At 37.4% G+C, this 19979-nt stretch overlaps 1 protein-coding gene across 1 annotated transcript in view; it reads right to left on the bottom strand.

The window, feature by feature from the left end:
• Positions 1 to 948: 948 nt before the first annotated feature.
• ANKRD44 (ankyrin repeat domain 44) overlaps positions 949 to 19979 on the bottom strand; it is a 74309-nt gene continuing 55278 nt past the window's right edge. Inside the window, exons 16-27 of the mRNA XM_010180371.1 lie at positions 19735 to 19806; positions 17954 to 18155; positions 14486 to 14564; positions 13292 to 13409; positions 12086 to 12302; positions 11299 to 11386; positions 9321 to 9404; positions 8045 to 8190; positions 7429 to 7511; positions 6210 to 6292; positions 5005 to 5096; positions 949 to 1387 (exon numbers count right to left, since the gene is read on the bottom strand). Of these exons, the coding sequence (XP_010178673.1) occupies positions 1329 to 1387; positions 5005 to 5096; positions 6210 to 6292; positions 7429 to 7511; positions 8045 to 8190; positions 9321 to 9404; positions 11299 to 11386; positions 12086 to 12302; positions 13292 to 13409; positions 14486 to 14564; positions 17954 to 18155; positions 19735 to 19806 (1323 nt within the window). The 3' untranslated portion in view covers positions 949 to 1328. The remainder of the gene's footprint in view (positions 1388 to 5004; positions 5097 to 6209; positions 6293 to 7428; positions 7512 to 8044; positions 8191 to 9320; positions 9405 to 11298; positions 11387 to 12085; positions 12303 to 13291; positions 13410 to 14485; positions 14565 to 17953; positions 18156 to 19734; positions 19807 to 19979) is intronic.

Genomic DNA, 19979 nt, shown 5'->3' with positions numbered 1-19979 from the left:
AGGAACCTACCTGCGTCTCTGGTTAAAATAATTGACTGCTGATCCTACTGTTAGACAGGTAGCAGCCATTTCCCATTTGTTCATTTGTTTTCAATGCCATCATTCCACATAAAAACCCCCCAAACTGGGATTTCTGTTCATTTATTAACAGATACCACTGAAGACTCAACAACTGAACTCTCCTCTTATTTTCAGTGCTTTAAGTAAGGTGGTTATTGCTATTCTGCAACTTTTAGAAGCAAAGAAAAATCAATCATTAAAATGTTATTCTGCGCTACTTCTGAGGAGGAAACCAGTGTTTCATGTGCTCTGTCATTCTACTGCAGAAAGTTTAGAACTGAGGGAAAAGAAATGTTCACCTTTAGAGACACTAAATCACATTGTGATTTTGTTGTTGTAAACTTTGGAAATTTGTTAATGTTCAAGGAAATAATGTTTCATTTCAGCAAGGCCAAAAAAACCTTAATATATAAATATTTTTCCTAATTAAAGAACTGGAATCTGCCAACACGTTTTTAACAATTCCATTGCAAAAACTGCAAGTAAACTAAAACTTCTCATTTACCCTGCCAAAAGCATGCACTGAGGAAGCTCATCTCATCCTCCCAGCACAGATGTAGGCCTGCAGACAGCCTGAGCATGAATCCCAGGAACTTTAACACCTTGACTCCATGCTATCTGACCTTTTCCCCTCTTTACTGTAGCTGTACAGTGTCTCTCACGTGTCTAGCAAGGGGTTAGATCCCTTCCTTATGCTCTTAAATGAGGGACGGTGTTTTGCTCACTGCTTTTTAGCAATATAGCCTGTGGGCTTTGTCTTTGCATTCCAGACAACAAGATGGGTGCATCAGCCCTTTGTTTTCCTGCTCAGGCCATCAGCCTTGCCTAGATTCACATTTCATTTCGCATCATGCCAAATAGTATGCACAAACGCTAACGAGGAGAACAAGCCATAGTTATTTTTCCTGGGCATTTGTTTCATTTCAAATAAATATAAACACATTTACATTAAAAGTATATGAACATATTCTTTAGTCTGGATAAAAAACCCCAACGACCTGTGGTCAACACGTCATCAGTTACAAATGTCAACTTGAAACCTGTGTCATAAAATGTAAAATTCACTCAAGACTACTCATTACCTCAAAAGTTTATATTTTCATGGTTTAGAAAAAGTACTTCATTATGTCACTCACATCTGAAGAAAAAATAAAAGTAGCAAAGTCTTCCATTTAATTACTGGAGCATTTTGGTCCTCTTGGTACAGCTGGTTAGTTCATGAGAGCTTTTTGCTTAGTTTTTGTTTGTTTGTTTTTGTTTACAAAGGTTCATTCTTCCTTTTGTACATCTGGTGCAGAGGAGGGTCGCGGTCCATTTGACCTAGAAACTTTGGCAGAAGGAGTAAACATATTCACAAAGTTGACATTGCTTTAAAAGCTGGTGACAATAGTTTTTTTAGCATGTATCGCCAATACCCTGCACAGTACACCGCTAAGTTTTCTGGTGTTTGGTATTTCAACTTTTGGTGTTACGCTTTCATTGCTTTACCTCTGTTAATCCAAACACTGGCAAAAGCATTTTAAAATTTGATACTGTTTACAGTAAAAATAAGTTATTTAAGCATAGAAAAGGAAAAAAATCCATTTAAGTTGGCAAGTCGTTATCAACTTTTACATACAAATTTGTCTACACCTGTTTCCCTCCCTCTCTCCTTTTTTTTCTTCTGTTACTAGATTCATGGTTAATGGCTCAGGTGACTGAAACTTCTAATAACCTTAATTCTGTAGTGCAAATAAACCGGACATGTTTGTGCTGAATGGAAAAAGAAATAAGGGCCAAGTGATTTTTCGTTTTACACAAGTGGTTCCACTAACGTCTGTGGGAAAATATGGTTAGACAAGGAGAATTTGGTCTTAAGAGTTTATAACTGTATTTTTCTAGTCGTGTGCTGCAAATAATAACTGCAAAAAGTGCCTTCCGTACGTTTAAGTGCTTAATACACGCAGAATGTAAAAGGTTTCGTTTCCTGTAGAAAAGTAATACAGGCAGTTTTATGATTTACAGCTTTACCTTTGGTTTGTGTAAAAAAAAATAAATAATAATAAAAACATCTAATGAACAGAGCCCCCAGAAGCAGGAAAGAGACAGAGGAAATGAGTGATGCTTGAATCTATGAAAGCTACACTGGAAGCATGCTCATGTACTAAAGGTATAGCTAAAACACATAAGAACTTTTTATAAACAGTTCCCTGTTTATTTGTGCTGTCAAAAAGTAAAAAGGCATTTTCTCTTTTTCTACTTAAAATAAGAGGTAGAGACTTTCCACAGGGGCACTTAGGGCCCAAAGGAAACATGAGGAAGCTAAAAAGCTGCAGAACATTAATGGGAATATGTTCCAGTAAACCCCTTTGACTTTGTTGTTTGAAGGCTTGATTCTCATCAACGCTATAAATCTTTCAATACCTACTTGTCAAGAGTAATAGTTACGAATATAGCCATGGGATTAAAGCTGTTTAAAAAGACAAAAATAAAGCTTAAGTGAAATAATAATGGAAAAAAAAAAGTTTTTGAATACCAAAAAGTCAAAATGTTTCAGAATCCGAATCATTTTCATTGTACCCATCCTCTGTTCCTATGTTATTACTCAAGGGCTTATTGTAAGAGTTAATGCTACCGATACTGGAGCCATCGCAGAGATGCGTCCTGCCCAAATTGTCTTTTTTAAAACAAACGAAGTTGAAAGCCGTCACTGAACTGGAAGGAGAAAAAGGCATCATGGTAGCCAAAATGAGTGCCAGGCAGTCAGCCACGTCTTTGTTAGGAGCGCAAGCCAGGGCTGGCGTATGACCTGGGCACAAATGCAGACAAGGCAATGGTTAGTACTAAGGGTATCCAGAATGGCGCTGAGCATTCCTCAAATACATCTCTAGGTGACGTCGTAAGCAGGAGATGTATGTTCAATCATGCCAGGCAACAGGGGGATGTTACTTATTTTAAATTAGACATGCTGGAGAAATACACACTTCATGGAGCATTTAAATCACTGTGACCACAACAAGCACTATTTTTTTTTAAATCAGGCAGCAAACAGACTCCACAATATGAATAAAAGCACTTGCTAAACACAGTTCTACAACACAGACAGTTTGATGAATACAGAACATGGGGAGTACAGCAACAGGGACAGAAACTGGCTTCAGTTTCTGTGCGTATGAACAAGTGTCATTCTGAGAGCAATTACTTTCATCAGAAATTAGGTATTAGTTGAAAAACAATTTTAAAGACTGATCGGGTGAGTATCTACTCAACTGAGAAAGCAGTTTGTTTAGGAATTAAATTATGAGAGAAAAGAATTTGACCAGTACATGTGGTACATGTATAGCAGGTATGACTACGTGGATGTTTAGCTACCCAAATTTACATTATGTTACAAGAATGACTGTATTCAGAAAGCATGGCATACACTTTCAATGCAAAGTTAATATTCTACAGATGTCAGTAACATGAAGAACTGAGGAGCTATTAAAAATTTGTCTTCACTGCAGTTTAATGTGGCTCCTGTCCAAGCACTGCCCCTAAGGCAGCTCTTCACATATACAAATCTTGGAAACCTACATGCTGATTACACTTGCTATCTGTACGTTTTGCAGGCTGCTGTGTAGTACTCCAGCACTTTCCAACAAATCCTCCTTTATACAAAGAGCAAACATACTCTTTTGAAGATGGCTCATTCTGAAGTGCTGCAGCAATAGTGCTCTAGGGCAATGACTACTACTCATCTCCTCCTGCCTCAGGTAAGGCAAGTACACCTGCAGTATAGATGAGTTTGGTAGGCAAACGTTAAGTACAGTTTTGTAGCAAACTACCTACATGTACGCACTGACTGCAGTGAATGCACACCCTAAACAGAATTTCCTCTTCCACTGAGTTCCAATTGTAAATATTCTTTAGAGTTGTATTTACACTAAGATTGTACTTGAATTTCTCTCTTCTAAACTGTGTATGCAGTTGTTCCTAGAAAAAATAAATGTGTATTAAATTTAAACGTAATTTGCATTTGTTACCTACATGCATATTAGCTGGATCTGTATGTACAATTATACTGATAAAAAATGTGATTAGAAGCTAGTCTGGTTCATTTTTCTGTCCCCTATCTCTAAAATCAGGTTAGGGCCAAATGACTTCAGCAGAACTCATTCATGCAAATGTATCTAGTAGCATTTGGTTAGTAGTAAATACTCACCACTCAGTTCTTTTCATCCATAGATATTAAATGTCTTGCAATGAAAGGTGAGTAGTATTATTGTTACTTTACAGATATGGGAAGATGGAGGTACTGAATTGTTACGTTAATGCCATGAAGTCAGTATTGTAAGAAAGACCTGCTTATTTCAGGAAGACATTTTGGAAAACATTAATTATAGAAGCATAGCCCTCTATGGGCTTTATAAAATTTAGGGGAGGACTTCGTTGAGATCTGAAACAAAATTATCAGATTTATTAACTAATTATGTATTTTATGAGGCAACAATAATTTACATCTTGGATTAGGTCAGACAATTGGAAAGCACAAGCTTTGATCTCAGAATGAACTGGGACACAATCAAACATATGTTGATGGTTTTCTTCCTACCCATTAAAACATGCGCTGATTGAATGCATAATCCTTAATTCTTCTGCAAGGCGTCAGAATTATCCGGTGCCACTTGCATGTTTAGGAAATTCAAGTTACCACTGCACTCAAGCATTAAAAAAGACTAGCTGTTGACAGTACATGCAAAATGAACAGTAAAAGGGACCACTTGTGATGTTTAGAATACATTTTTATATTAAAGAAAAATAGTATCTCTTTTTAATAGGTACTCACACAGCTCACTGCCTGCTCTTGGAAGGATAAAAGCATCAATGATGTCTATCATCAGCTTTTAAGTCTATTGCTTCAGTCTGTCATAAAATTACCTGGTAGGCCCTACTGAAGATTGTCAAAGTGTATTATTTACTTACCATTTTCATCTACTGCTAGGACACATGCCCCTTTGGCTAGCAACTCTTCAACCACCATCTTCAAGCCGTTTCGTGCAGCAATATGGAGAGGTCTACAAAAACATAACAAATTCAAGTTCAGTTTAAAACAGACTTACTAAAAAAAGTTAGGTAATACTTAAAGCATACCCCAGCATCAGAAAGATAACGTTTTCCTTCTTTGGATCATTACAGTCATATTGTAGACATGAGATTATAATACAGCCTTTAAAATAATCCTCATGTTCCACATCTATAAAACATATCTGCAATACGAATACAATTATCTTTACATACACAAAGATTGCTTAGAACTTTCCAGTTTAGAGGCTCTCTTGAAAAAGCTCTCATTTTGAACACCGTCTGCAGTACACAATTGACATTTAAAAGGCAAATAAATCTAGGACTGAAGAAATGCCTTTGTTCCATCCTTAATTCTGGCTACTACATACTGTTCAAAATCATTGCATTGCCCTTTTATCCTTGAATACTTGATTACTAATCTCTGTTACTGCAGAGCAGATGGAAATTAAAAATAATCACTGGTTTGCTCCTTTCCTGGCCAAACACCCAGTGCTCGTCTCTGGGGGCAGCAAGTGGGACAAGAAAAACAATTTCTTACTGGAAGGGGGCAATAAAGGGCTAAGATGCAATGAATTCTTCTGCAAGGACTGGATGATCTGCCACCTGAACTCATGGGTTAATCTTCTACTGTGGGATTGCCCCATAGCAGGCAAACAATTGCAGCTGGAGTAAGAATATCGATGGTTCTGACCCTGCTGATAATGTATTGTACAGACAAGAACTGCACGTAAAATATCACCTAAAAAACCTGCTGAAAAGTAAATGTACCACCTTGAGTCTAATAAAATTATTTACATTTCAGGTGAAGCTCAAAAAGCTAGGAAATGCTCAATGCATACACACATATTCACATGATTGATACCCATTTTGTTATAGTCTTCAAATAAAAGATCTCATATAATTTTTCCAATAACTAGCATCAAAGAAATCAAACTGAAAATTGAAAATGTGATACAAATCTGGTCTTTTCAAGGGTAAGCACTCGAAAAAATTAGGAATTTATTTTTTTTGTTCTATGAAAAAATATAAGACATGATTTTGAAATGCTGAATGGGAATCTCCTGGTAAATCAACTGAACTTGAGAGGACTAGGGTATACTTACGTCTGCAATGCATTATTTTTTGCATTAATAAGGCTCTGTTCTTGTATCTTGTCAAGTATTAACAAGGCACATTTTTCATGACCCTGTAATTGGGGGAAAAAAAACAACCAATCAATTGCTTGAAATTGAAGCAAAAGAAATGTTACATATAAAAGTAAAATTTAATAACACAATTTGAGACACAAAACAGGCTATGCAGCTTATAAGGATGTATAGTAGCTGAACTGTAGTAGCCTTAAGACACCATTTACAAACTGCCACTGCTAGGATGCTTTAGCACATTTAGACATTTAGACATTCACCTGGCTTTCAACCCTCCATATATGAATTCAGCTCAGCTTTCAGAGAAGACTGCTATCTCTCTTGAGAGAGCATTCAATGGATTATTTATCTGAACTACATAGTAACATAAAAAGAGATAGTTTAATCTCAAAAATTAATACTATACTTTCTGGGCCTTTAGATCCCTTTTTGTATTGTTAATAAGCTATTACAAAATCCCTTCAGTGTGAGAGCTCTAATAATGGAACTTTGGAAATCATACAGATCCAGACTTTATTTCTGATACTGTTTCGGCACAGCAAGCTGCAGATGCTGAGTCTACGGCCCTGAGAGGTGAACAGCTGCCTGAAGGACCTTGACAATTCAGAGAGGCTTATGTGTCTGCAGAAACTGCAGTAATGCTATCACACTGGAATCCAACCTGTAACTAGGAGCAAAAGAAAAGGCACAGGGTGGTTTTCTTGCAGAGACAGCAGTAGCAATTGGAATTAAGAGGAAGAAAAGGTGGAAAAAGACACCACCACCAATCTAATCATTGCGTCTGGTTTTACTGCCTCAGAGCATAAGGGAAAATTTGGGGTTTCTTCCACAGAAATTGGAGAATAGGAAAAAAGAATATTTTTTTCTCTTTGCCACTAAATAGGTTCACTGGTATACTATTTTACAGTGAGATTATTTGGTAAAATCTCAACGGATTTTCCATTATTTTTCTTAGTTTCCCTTCCTTTTGTTTCAGCTGTTGTAAGAGGCATCCATATTTCTCAATTTACTAAACATTGAAACAGACTTGAGAAAAAGCTTGGAACAATGCTCCCTTCCTCACGACAAGCTTGACCATCAAAATTCCACTGGAGCAAAAATTTTAGGAGCATAAACACACACGTACATACAGACAAACTGTGTGGAGAATAGAAGCATATAAAGGTCTTCAACTTACTTTACTGCTAGCCAAGTGCAAAGATGTATTCAACTCCTTATCTTTTAATGTTAGGTCAGCCTTGGCAATGTTCACCAAAAAGTCTGAAGTATAGAACAGAAATCAATGAACAAACAATGGGCAGACGAACATGTAAAAACAGAGGAAACCATTTACTATTTCAATAGATGTGTGCATTCGTGCTAATCAATTTCTACAGTATATAGTCTAGCCTGGAAAAAGCAGCTGCTGGTAGCTGCCATTTCAAGAACAGGACTTCCTATAATACAGTGGGGAAAAAAAGTTACAGTCTTTTCATGCATGCACTTTTACTGCTCCATAAAATCAAGCAAGTTAACGGGAGACAGAATTACTACTGCTCTCATGCTCTTTCACTGTCCTCTTAGGAGGAAATAAGGCTCAAGTTTGTTATTGCAAATGTTCACCAAGACCACTGAGAAACAAGAACTGAGAAGAAAAAGATTTTTTTTTACAGATGTAAAGGTAGCTTCTTACAGACATCCACACAATTTCTTTTTCTTCCTTAGTTTCACAGGAAAAAAAAGGACTTCTCTGTGAGACAGCAACTGCAGTAGCAGTCACCCATCAAGGCAAAAAGAGGCAAGGACGTACTTACCTACAGCACCTATGTGACCGTTTTGAGCTGCCATCATGAGAGGTGTTTTCCCTGCGTGATCCGCAGCGTTCACTTGTGCGCTGTGACTCAGGAGGAGCTGGAGGCACTCCACGTGATCCCCGAAGGCTGCTGCGTGAAGGGGCGTTCTGTGGGGAAAGGAGCAACCACAGCTGTTGCTAAAGAACGACAATATTCGTGTTTACTTCATTCCCAAGAACCAGAAAGTGCAAGTCATTTTTTAATTTTTATTTTTCATATGATAGTCTGGAAATACGATACTGTGGTGAATCTCATACTAGCAGCATCTTTATTTTAACAGGGCACACTGTGTAATGTGAAAAGCAATACAATCCCTCATTTTTATTCATCCGATTTTATCTTTTTAACAAGCATAAGATGGGAAGAACTATTAGAAAACAACAGATCCATTACTTTAAAAGACTAAAGTATTTTAAGTTATAGTCAAAGATACTGCAGCAACAAGCTACAATAACAGCATTACTATAAAGGCAGAAGAAATTCTATCTACTTTTAAGATCAGTTACCACAAGACTGAGACACTGGAATTCATTTGCTGTCTCCCCATGGCATTCAGGGTCTGAAGCCTGACTCTCAAAGATGAAAGGTAGATGGTACACAACCCAGCTCATAGTGTTACTGAAGTAAGGGTGAGGTGATTTTACACTTACAGGAGTAAGTAATCACCACTACTGAAGGTCTTGAATTTGTTTTAATTAATAAAAACAGTAAGTATTTCATTTTTAGATTTTCAGCAATTTACACACACGCCCCCACACATTATCATCAAGGTGATAAAGATTTGGCTTCCACTGTATCAGTATCCTTTTGCTGCATAGATGTTTTCAGTTGTGTGCTCTGCAAATGCTAATATTTTAAATAAATCCTAAGCTTTTAAAGAAATACTTTTCTATGTGTATATAGTATCATTCCTTTTAGCAAAGATAAACATGTTTATATATTTAACAAAGAAAATAGGTTCAGAGAAACAGCCTATAGTCATAGGTGTTTTAAACAAACAAAATACTATTTATTTTGTATTTCTTTTCATGAAATTGAATACTCTATAGTGTTCTTGCTTCAAGTAAGCCGCCATTTAACTCTGTTGCAGTGTAAACTGCTGTCTCAAAGAGTCAGCATGACAAGTCTTAGCTCAACCATATCAGATAAGGATTACTTCCACAGGTTCAGAAGGAATTACAAAAAATACTGCACGGATTCATGAAGAGGAAATGCAATTTGTTTAAGAAACTATTACCTTCCTTTGTCATCTTTGCAATTGACAATGCTGGCATCAATGGCTCCAATGAGCAGCGATGCACAATTTTCATGATCATTGATTCTGTCAAGGAAAGAAATACATTTTCAAAAAGGTAAAATGGTCTACATCTTTTCCCACTTTCCAGTATTAATTGACTTCACTCCCCATTAATATTTCTTATTGGTCATTTATAGCTTATCCTAACATTACTTTGCCTTAATGCTTTCAATCACTTTTCTGATTATCTCTCCATTTAACCAGACTGCCTCTGCCACTATGAATTTCAGTCTCTAAAGCAAAGCTGATCCTGCAATTCACTATGCATAAAGGTAACAGAAAGTGCAGCACAAACCTAGCATTAAAATCTTAATACCTTGAATTCCTTTAGTCTGAATGTCAACACCACCTGGATCTGGAAGGCACTCAGTCACAGATACTTACATATAAAAGCTTTATTCTAGTGTTTCAGGTACTGAAGCCTGCATCTCTTCCAACTCACACATTTAATGCTTTTCCTTGGTGGATGTACTCAATTTATATTCTTTCTGGCTATTGTTAATTTGTGTCATTTCATTATGAAAATGAACAGTGTTTAGTAACAATATCGTGGACATGTAGTCTAGCTAACACACACCTACGCTGTATTAGTAGCTGTTTTCATTTTAAATTTGCATTCATATTTGAGATGCACACATTTTTAATGGGTTTCAGAATTACATAGTAGTTTAAAAAATCACAAGTACTGAAAAAAAAAATTCAAGGCCATCACTAGAAATTCAGATTTCAAACACTATGTTCATGTTTTCACAAAAGATTTTCTTATAAGCAGAGTAAAACCAGTGGTTTATATTTGCTTTTATTTCTCTAATATATTGGGGTTTTTAATAGCTCCTAAGTTTGATGCATTTCATACTCGTATCATTACTTCTGGAAGATGTTCATTCTTCTAATAGAACATAGACTAGAATACAGTCATTTTAACTGTTGGCAGAAATTAGGAAGGTTTGCACTGGTTTTTTTTCAGTGCTTAATTCCTTACTCTTCTGATGGCTTACATGTTTTACTAAACAGGTTAGGTCCTATAAAATAAAGTAAACTTGCATTTTTAAAAAAATGCATTTGCAATTATGTTATGAAAAGTTACAATTTTGGTCTGTTAGAACCCTTACCATATGAGAACATGCCGCTTTATTTGAATAGGGAATCTGTCTAAAATACATGCATGGTAAAAGATGAGTAACTCACAATAGCCATCACCTTCTTGTTGTTTATAAGTAATGTGAGTCCTTTGTATACAGAGTCTGTCTCTGTAGCTGATCAATCTCTTTGGCTAAACCTGGATAAGAAGTACCAAACCTTCAAGACAGAGATTATCTCAGGAGGAGGAAAGGCCATAAAGAAAATCAGACTGGAAAATACTCAGCTGAGCATGTCTTGGAAAAAAAGTGGCCTCCACAGAACACCATTCTAGCACGGCATAGATTGCTGTTTCAAAGTCCTTCCTTCTTTAACACTTTGTTCCTATTGCTAAATAAAGAATCATCTCGATTCTGACAAATTTCTTAACTTTCAGCCATTGGGTTTCAAAGGAACCTCAAAAGCTCATACTTACACGGACCAAGGCACTATAGCCCAGGTCATGGCCTAAGAATGGAAGAGCTATGAAGTTCCAGCCTGTGTGAAGAGAAGGCATAGGTCTGTAGTTGTAAGCAAGGGAAAAGAAACAAGAAAGGGAGCAGAAATGCAGCTATTTCATTACAAGTCAGATTTTCATCAAATAGCCTAAATGTATGAAATGTATGCCAAAATACTCTTTATTCTGCCACTATTTTAGCATAAACACAATTTTATGATCAGCTTTAGAATTATTTGCTCATGCAAATAATAAAAAACCCACAATCAAATACTTTCTTCTCATACGGCTACTTTTTCCAGACATATCCTAAATCATTTGTTACTGGAGTTTTCTACTTACACAGCACAGTGCAATGGAGAGAAGCTATTACCATAGAATGTGCGGAAAAATTTTTGTTCCAATAGTACCTCTATGCAGTTTTCATGACCTGTAAGAGATCAGACATTCCACAGTGTTGCACAAAGCAAGTAATTCACTGAATTCATATTCGATTAGAATTTAACACCAAGTTCAAAGTTTAACAAAATGTGTATATAAACTCTTCAGTGATAAAATTATATACAGATTTTATTTTATTTTTTAATGGCAGCAGCAAGATAGATCCAGGCTAATATGAACACTTTCTGGGGAAAAAAGCGCCTTTTTTTATGTGATGTTATGTATGCTGCCTTGCACATCTCCAGTGATGGTATTAGGAAGGTTTATCCTTATATTAAGCAAAAAGTTCAGATTATCCAGTTTAGAATAATCAGTTCAGTTCAGAATATCCATCGATTCACATGGTCTCTTGCATCAGTAAATAAGAAAGTGACACCTCAAAGGAGCATTCCTGGCCCCACAAAAATGAATTGCATCATTGACATCAGCAAAACCAGAATTTCACGTTGGCATCCTGTGACTAGAAGCAAATGAGCTGCCAAGCTTTCGGGAGGTATTGCTGCGATTTCCCTGGCTTCTGACCTGAAGGGTGAACACAGCAAATACTGACTGCAGAGAGTGAGTAGAGGTAAGATAATTTGCCTCTTCATTTCAAGCTTCTCAAAGTGTTAGGGCTGCTTTGTTATCATGTTTTCCTAAAACTGAGGCCACATCTGAACTTGGCAAACGTCCACACAGAGAATCTTACCATTGTAACAAGCCCAGTGCAGCGGTGTGTAACCTTGATTATCTTTCAAACTGCAGTCTTCTTCTGAAAGTGCTACCTGCAGTAATTCACTCAGCCAAGTGGCGTGACCCCGAGCTGCTGCAAAGTGCAGAGGTGTTCTGCCTCTGGCATCTTTACATAAAATAGATACTTCTTTCTCTAACAGCATCTGAACGCATTCTTCATGCCCAGTCATAATCTGAAAACAATGAAATGAGTAAAGAGGTTGACATAATACAGAATCTTGCCCAGGAAATACAGAATATGATCGATGCCTGAGATGAAAGCTCCTTTGCTCCCAAGAGTACCTATGGTAACTGATACACTGAAATGCATTTGGTACTGTCTTTCAAAGGCTCTGATTCCTGGTCTGTGGAAGAGACTCCACTAAGTGTGGCACAAAAAGCAAGGAGAAGTTTAAGAATAATAAAACAGATGAATAAGGGGTGAGGTTCAGAAAACCTGAGTCTGGCTTCTCAAAACCATGTATGTATGTGAGAGAAGAACGCAGGAAAAAAAAGGATCAAGAATATAAGGAGAAATATGAGAAGTTGCTTTAGGAACTGGCCAGCTACTATCAGAGACCTCTATATCATACATATGCTAGCGTTGGTATCTTCAGCATGTTCAAGTATTGCTAGCAATACAGAACAGAATTTTTATGCCATAGCTTTTATTACAGACTTGTGCAGGACTCCTAAGCTGAACTGCTTGCTGCAGTTATCATAGAGTTCTGTAAAAATATCACCTCTTGCATCAACTTCACCTTGGGTAAGAAGCTGACTCATAGAAAAAATTAGATCTGCCTTGAGTTTCACTGCCTCTAGAAAAAACTTAAGGCTTACTTATTTACACCATCCTCCTCAAGAAAAATGAAAATCAACTGCTGGGCAGTTCTTTTAAAGAAATGATACTCAGAATTAGAATAATGATTGGTATTGTAAAGTGTCTACAGCCAAGAAAATATGGTCTAATTAGTATTTCAGCTAATTAATTAAAACACATGTGAAATAAAGTCAAAAGCAGAGCATGACTGGGAGCAGATCTGTCCTGCTTTTTACCTCATTGACTGTGCTTGGTCATGTTTCCAGTCATTTACAGTATTCCCTACATTCAATATCCCTCTATTTATAAGTGAGTTGTAGTCACAGTAAAACAAATAATTAGGAGTCATAAAAATTGAGTCACCCCTCGATGTAAAGCTGTGCATCCCAGAAGATCAGCTGCATCTACAGATGCTTCTTTTTCAAGTAATAAAGAAACAGCATCGATGTGCCCATATGCCACTGCAAGCATTAGTGGGGTTCTAGAAAAAAAAAAACAACAAAAAAACCAAAACAGTTGACATACTGCTCACCAGCACTAACTTACAGGAACAGAGGAATCAGGAAGCCCTGCATTTCTCTCCATTCCTAACCACAAACCTGTGTCTTTCACCACACTCATCTATATAACATCCAAGTGAAGACCTTTTGTCTGAAATCACTAGGATGTTTAACACCCAACTACCATGACTGAAATAGAAACAAACTCATTTGTAAGCAGTTTACAGAGCAACATCATTCAAGACGATCTGTTCTCTTAATAACCTACAATTATTGTCCCTCCAGCGACACATGATCTTTACCGTACCCAAGCGCTGTGGATGAATGTCTCTGCTAGTTATCAAGATGACAACAACCCAGAACGTTTCTTTTGCAAATGCTGCACAACTGCTTAAAGGGGATGAAGGGACATGAGGAAACTATTCAAGTCAAAATTTGGACTAATACTTCTTCCATCTTTTTCTGAACAGGATCTATTCTCCTTCCATATTTAGATATGACTACTACCATTTAAAATTATATCAGTATAGTACATACATATATATATGCATATAGTCAGATATGTTCCAGGCATCTCAAATGAGTTTTTTTTAAACCATTCACATTTTCACTTTAAAAATACATTTTATTCTCCCTCTATGACTGTCATTTAACAAAAAGTAAAATTTCTGTAGGAACATCTCGGATTCATGTGTCACCTCAAATAAACATTCTGTCTCACTGCACCAGCCTAATATACCAACTAAACCCTGAAATAGCAATGTTTTAAAAAGAAAAAGACTCCCTACAGCATCATCTCAGGAGCTTGTTAGTCTTTATTGAATTTGGCCCTCAGCATCTATGAAGAATTGTTTCGAGTATGAAGCAAAGGCTAAGATTAATGAATAATCTTTTCCACATTGCTTAGATCACTGAATGTGTACTTTGTAATCTCTGCCAAATTCTATAAGGAGACATGCAGGAAATACAGTATTTCAAATAAATGCTGTTTTTGTAAGAAATCTGAGATGCTCTAAGAATCATAGAGCTGAAAATAACCATTACAAAGGAAACTTACTGTCCTTTGGCGTCTGTCACATCAGGGTTATCTGCAACTTCTAGCAACAACCGTAAACAGGGTGTATGGCCATTAATGACTATAAAGAAAGAAAAGGATGATTAATTAAAATACGCTGAATTTCAGATATTTTTACATTGGAATCCTTAGGGATAAGAAAATTTCTTATAAACAAGGAAAATATTCCGCAATATAAGAAATTAACATTCCTACAGTTTTCATTTAACTTGTGCCGATGAACTGGTGAGCTCACAAACTGGTTTTCCTTTTTAAAATGTAACCCACTGCTTCTGGAAAACAGCTCTGAGTTACTACATTTTGCAGGGCCCAACACTGGAAACCCATGTGTGTATCAGCTGGCTTAAAGGCTTCAGCTTTATGCAACTCACGGGATGAAGAGAAGTATTTTCTTCTTTGAAAAACAGCAATCGCTGTACTTGGTATAGATTGTGTTTTTATTACAGCGAGTCATGCGTTCACACTGCCTACACCCTGTGGGCTGAGGCAAAACCCTTTGACACCACCCGTGTCACATCATTCTGGCAGAGAAACGGGTGCACATCACCACATTTAAATCACTAATCTAAAAATAACCTTAGTTGCTCTACCCAGGAAAATAAAATACATTTTCAGTTATTTACCACTAAGTAATGCCATATACATAACATGTAAACAGTTCTGCAGGGCTGATGAGTCACTGGCTTAGGGGAAGAAAATTAATCTGTTCTTTCTCCCAGCAGGAAGAAGAGAAATCATAACTTGTTCATGCCGGCATCTGAAAAGGATTTTGGTAAAAGAGTTTTAGAACAGAAACTCTAACACTAACGCTAACACTTGCAATGGATTCCCCAAGCTAGCCAGAAGGAATACTGATGGTGATAACATTATACAGGGAACATATAATTTAGGCTAAGGAAATTATCCATATTATGAGGTCAGAGGAAGTCTATTCCCCGAGAGGGACAGACAGAAAAATAAATACTTCATTAGGTGAATTCCCTACTAAATTTACAAATCCTTTTACTGAAGAGAGCTCTGCAGAACCCTGTAATCGAATCCGCCACTTCAGGTCTCCTTAACCGTTGTGTTCAGCAATTGTGCTTGAGTCATTAGAAGGAATGAAGACAAACATGTTTAAGGGCATGGGCACCCATGCCTTCTTGGTTTCTTCCAGTGCACAACATTGCATATGCAAGTATTCACTTTTATGTGTGCAAATGCGCACTGTCACTTAAGGGATTAATGCAGCAAGAATTCTGTCTGATTTCCCAAAATATGCCAATTTACTTCTCACACTTGCAAGTAAAAGCTGCTGCATACTGCAGCGGCACCACGCAGAGCTTCCAACAGGTGGCATTGTTCTTTGCTAAACACTTCTAACCAAAACGAATGGTTATGAAACAGCATAATAAAAATCATTAGATTGCAAGTGACTTTTTATAATAAGTGGGAGATAGAAGCTTTACTCCAGAACTGATCTCCACAGAACTCTGCATAGCTCGAGTGGAAGGTTCTAAATGTTGTCTTAATGGAGATTTACCCAAAGTGCACTTCTCTCTCATTCGAAAGCCTCCAAATTCATGAGAGTGACAAATCTCCTTTACTAAGAGTTCAAATATTCAACCTTCTGCTTAAGATAAGTGTTCTCTTTAGTGTCTCATTCCTCTGTGTAGGATTTTCTTGCTCTTTTTTTTAAATGCATACCTAGCTTAATTGCTTCCCTGCAGATTTAAAGAACATTTTGCTTGTATCCCTAGATTTTTTTTTTCTCATCTGAGACATGAAAGGTGTCACAGGCCAGAAAAGTCTACAATGGATCTTCCTACTGGTTTTACGTGGAAGGCACTCATATGTGATAGGGGCAATTGGAAAAGAAATTAAAATAGGAAAATAAACCCCACAATCAGAATTTGTATGCAGGTAAAAAAAGTGTATATTAAAATAACACCTTCTATTCAATAAACCCACTCAATTCTATTTAACAGATCTATTCAACAAATTTGTATTTTAGGTCAGAGCTGCTAACAAAAATATGGCTTTGTTACCGTTTACTTTTTTCAGTACTGCAGAACCCTCACAATTCAGCTCCGACAACAAGAAACCTACATCACTATAACCAAATTTTCACATAAATGCAAAATCATTGCTATAGTGATAATGTACCGGAAAAGTCACACCTTGTTCATCATCAGACCCTAAACTATGTTTGAAGTGACTGTAGCAAAGCTCTTGACCAACACAACTCCAGTTTTGTGGTGGCACTGATCTTGATGTACATTAATTAAACCAACAGTTTTAACATGGTAAGGATCAGCTGGATTTACTATTTTGTGGTAAACTAAAATCTCTTCTCACTGAATTCCGGTCTCAAACTTCTGGTATGTAAACTCTGGCAGCACATCTCTGTATTATTAATTTATTGTGGGGAGCAATGTACTCAGTTCTGATTCAAAATTTAAGAAGGCAGAAAGCATTTTTTAGTATGTTGTGAAGATCCATTACATGTATTTTCTTCAGTACTCCAGACAGAATTGATAATAGTCTGTTCCACCTTATGTTTCTAGGTTGCACTTATAGCATCGCATACAGAGAATAAACTGGTATTAGAGGATGTATATGCATTTTAATCTAAGCAAGATCAATAGATAAACAGAAAGACAATTAAGTCCAGGCCTGGAAAGAATTCTTATCCAACGAGGTATTAATTTTACTTCCCACTAGAGGTCACTGATATGCTGCGCTGAGCCCCTCGATGAACAAGCCAGAGGAACAACATTCCCTTTGGCACCTCTGTGTATTTATCTGGCAGGTACATATTAAATAACATTTAAATAAATAGCAAATTCTACATTTTCCAATTAATTATGCACGCTGCATAATTAACACTCAACACGAGGAATGGAGCAGACTCCCAGCAACAGCAAGCTCAGGAGAAGGGCAATGTGAAATGAAAGGGGATGAATTTCTGTAGTGCTGCCCCTTCAAAAGGTTGCAAGTTTTGAACACCAGGACAATTTCATCACCAATGAGAGCCTACCGGTATATTCAACCTTTCTTCCTTAGAAGAAGCAGTGAGGGATGTGTTCTCTCTTCCCCTGATTTTCTGGCCGAGGAAGCATTAAGAGAAGCTGGTGTAGGGGAAATACCACACATCTTAAAGAGTAGGTGGTAAGAGAGAGAGGTAAGATAAAGTAGAGATAAGCAGGTAAGGGCAGAGCAGCAATAGTGTGGAAAAACATGAGATTATGTGTGAGGGACTGAACCCTGGGGACAGCAGGAAAAAGACCAAGGAAATGAAAGGTAAGAGTTAACTTCAGTACCTCAGCAAACAAGCAGCAGTCCTCAGTACAAGCCCAAAACTCCTTCTGCCATTGAGAAGAAATGCGCATAGGGATAGTAGATAGGTAAAGATAGCTGCTTCTGTGTTGTAGCGTCTAGACCACAAGCAAAACATAAGATCACACTCACCTGAAGCGTGGAGGGGGGTCCTTTTGGTGACATTGTCTTTTACAGTGACAGAAGCACCCTGGCTGATGAGAGCTTCCACACACTCTGCATGTCCTTTAAACGCAGCCAGGTCCAAAGCAGTGCGTCCCTTCTCGTCCTTAATATCCAGATCTACCAGAGACTGGAGAAGTACCTCCAAGGCTTGATGATGACCATTATAGGCCTAGAAATACGAATTGTGTCATGTAAAGAACTCTCATCTTTCGAAGAATTTCATGTAAAACATTAATAAAAACTGTCACTGTCACAGTATCTTAAACACAGTAGAAATAACACCATTTTCTTGATTCCTTAGACTCTCTCTTCAATTTTAAAGGACTTTCCCAAATTTTCACTGTAGCAAAGCAACTCAAAAAATTCCTAGTGTATATGGACAGAAATTACAATTGTTGATCTGCTTTAACTTTCTAACACAACTCAAGGTGAGACATTTCAGGCAGTAATTCACCAATTCAGCACCAGGTGAATCAACAATTAATTTTTCATATTCTATGTTATCTGAAAATGTGGAAACCAGCAATGGTTGCTTCAAAAAAGAGATTCCCTAGAGTGATGCTGGTCAGAGGTTGCATGGATTATCATCTAACTGGGTACTAAATTCAACATATCTGCTCTTTTGGTATACATATGTAGCATGGCATATTACTGGTCTCCAACTGAATGAAAGCAATTCTCAGAACAGAGAAAAAGATGGGGAGAAAAGCTCTGTGACAAAGTCATTTTTTTAACCCAACTGTTTTGTCTCTTGTTCTCTCAGATTACATGTAGGTAATTCAAATGTCAGGTCAGAGCTGTTCTGGCTGAGTAGGAAACAGAGACATGATCACTACGAAACTAAAACTTCCTCCCATTTTCAAGTAAGCAAGTTGCTTCCCTTTCAAGAGGAGGGCAGCTTCATGGTGAGGTGGGATATTCAGTGAAGAGCCAGTCTGAGAAAGACATATGAGGAGAGGCTGAGAGCTGGGACTGTTCAGCCCCAAAAAGGAAAGGCTTAGAGTGGGTCTCACCAATGTTTATAAACACCTGATGGGGGAGCAAAGAAGATAGAGCCAGACTCCTCTCAAGGATGCCCAGTGACAAGAGGCAACGAGCCTCTTGGGCACGGCCCTGAGAAAACCTGCTCTAGCTGACTCTGCTTTTAGCACAGAGGTGGGACTACATGATCTCCAGAGGTTTGTGTCAACCTCAACTAATCTGTGATTCTGCACAAGAAAACTGAGAAGAGGGATCATGAATCTTGAGCTCTTGGGAAAGGGGAACTATTGTGATCTATGATGCCACATGTGGTGGATCCCCTTTTGATAGCACAGTTTCTGTGGCACAGTCCCAGGGCACTGCTGGGGTTTAAGCATGCTTTCCCACACCTTGCTGTGTACCAGACAGTTTTTTGCACTCTGCACATCTTCAGGAGAACATCAGAGTATCCCATTTCATGAACAAAGCCATAGGCTCAAGCTCCAGCCCCAAATTTATAAACTAGTTATAAATAGAAGTTGTGACTTTCCATTTAACTTCAGTGTCTGTGTTGTCTTCTTACCTGAGTGACAGAGTCAGTAAGAACCAAGAGCTTCAAGTGCCAAAAACATAATTAACGATTTCAGCTCCAAAGCTGTTTACATCTAGGCCTACATCCCTTCCCAGCTTTTTCAAAACAAGTCTAGGATTAAATCTGCTTCAAAGACACAGAGTAAGGAGTTATTCTAGAAGGTAATGATCAAACACTTTACATGTCTCATACTTACAGCTAAGTGCAAAGGACTTTTTGTAGCTGCAGAATCAGATTCCTCAAACATATTGTTGGTTTTTTCCAGAAGCTAGGAAAAAAAAAAAAAGACTGTCTTAAAACATCTTTGCATGAGACAGGACAAGTTGTCATGGACTACAAATCCGCAGACAAATATATATTTTGTCCTTAGATGTCTACAGTGAGTATTGAAGGACTGTGAGGAATCCATACTTCATAACCTTTTCTGTAAAGTATTCTCAA

The sequence above is a fragment of the Mesitornis unicolor genome, unplaced genomic scaffold (assembly GCF_000695765.1).
Source record: "Mesitornis unicolor isolate BGI_N332 unplaced genomic scaffold, ASM69576v1 scaffold5063, whole genome shotgun sequence".
In the NCBI taxonomy this organism is placed as follows: domain Eukaryota; kingdom Metazoa; phylum Chordata; class Aves; order Mesitornithiformes; family Mesitornithidae; genus Mesitornis; species Mesitornis unicolor.
Note: the sequence above shows the minus strand (reverse complement) of the source record. Positions and strands in the feature narration are given on the sequence as shown.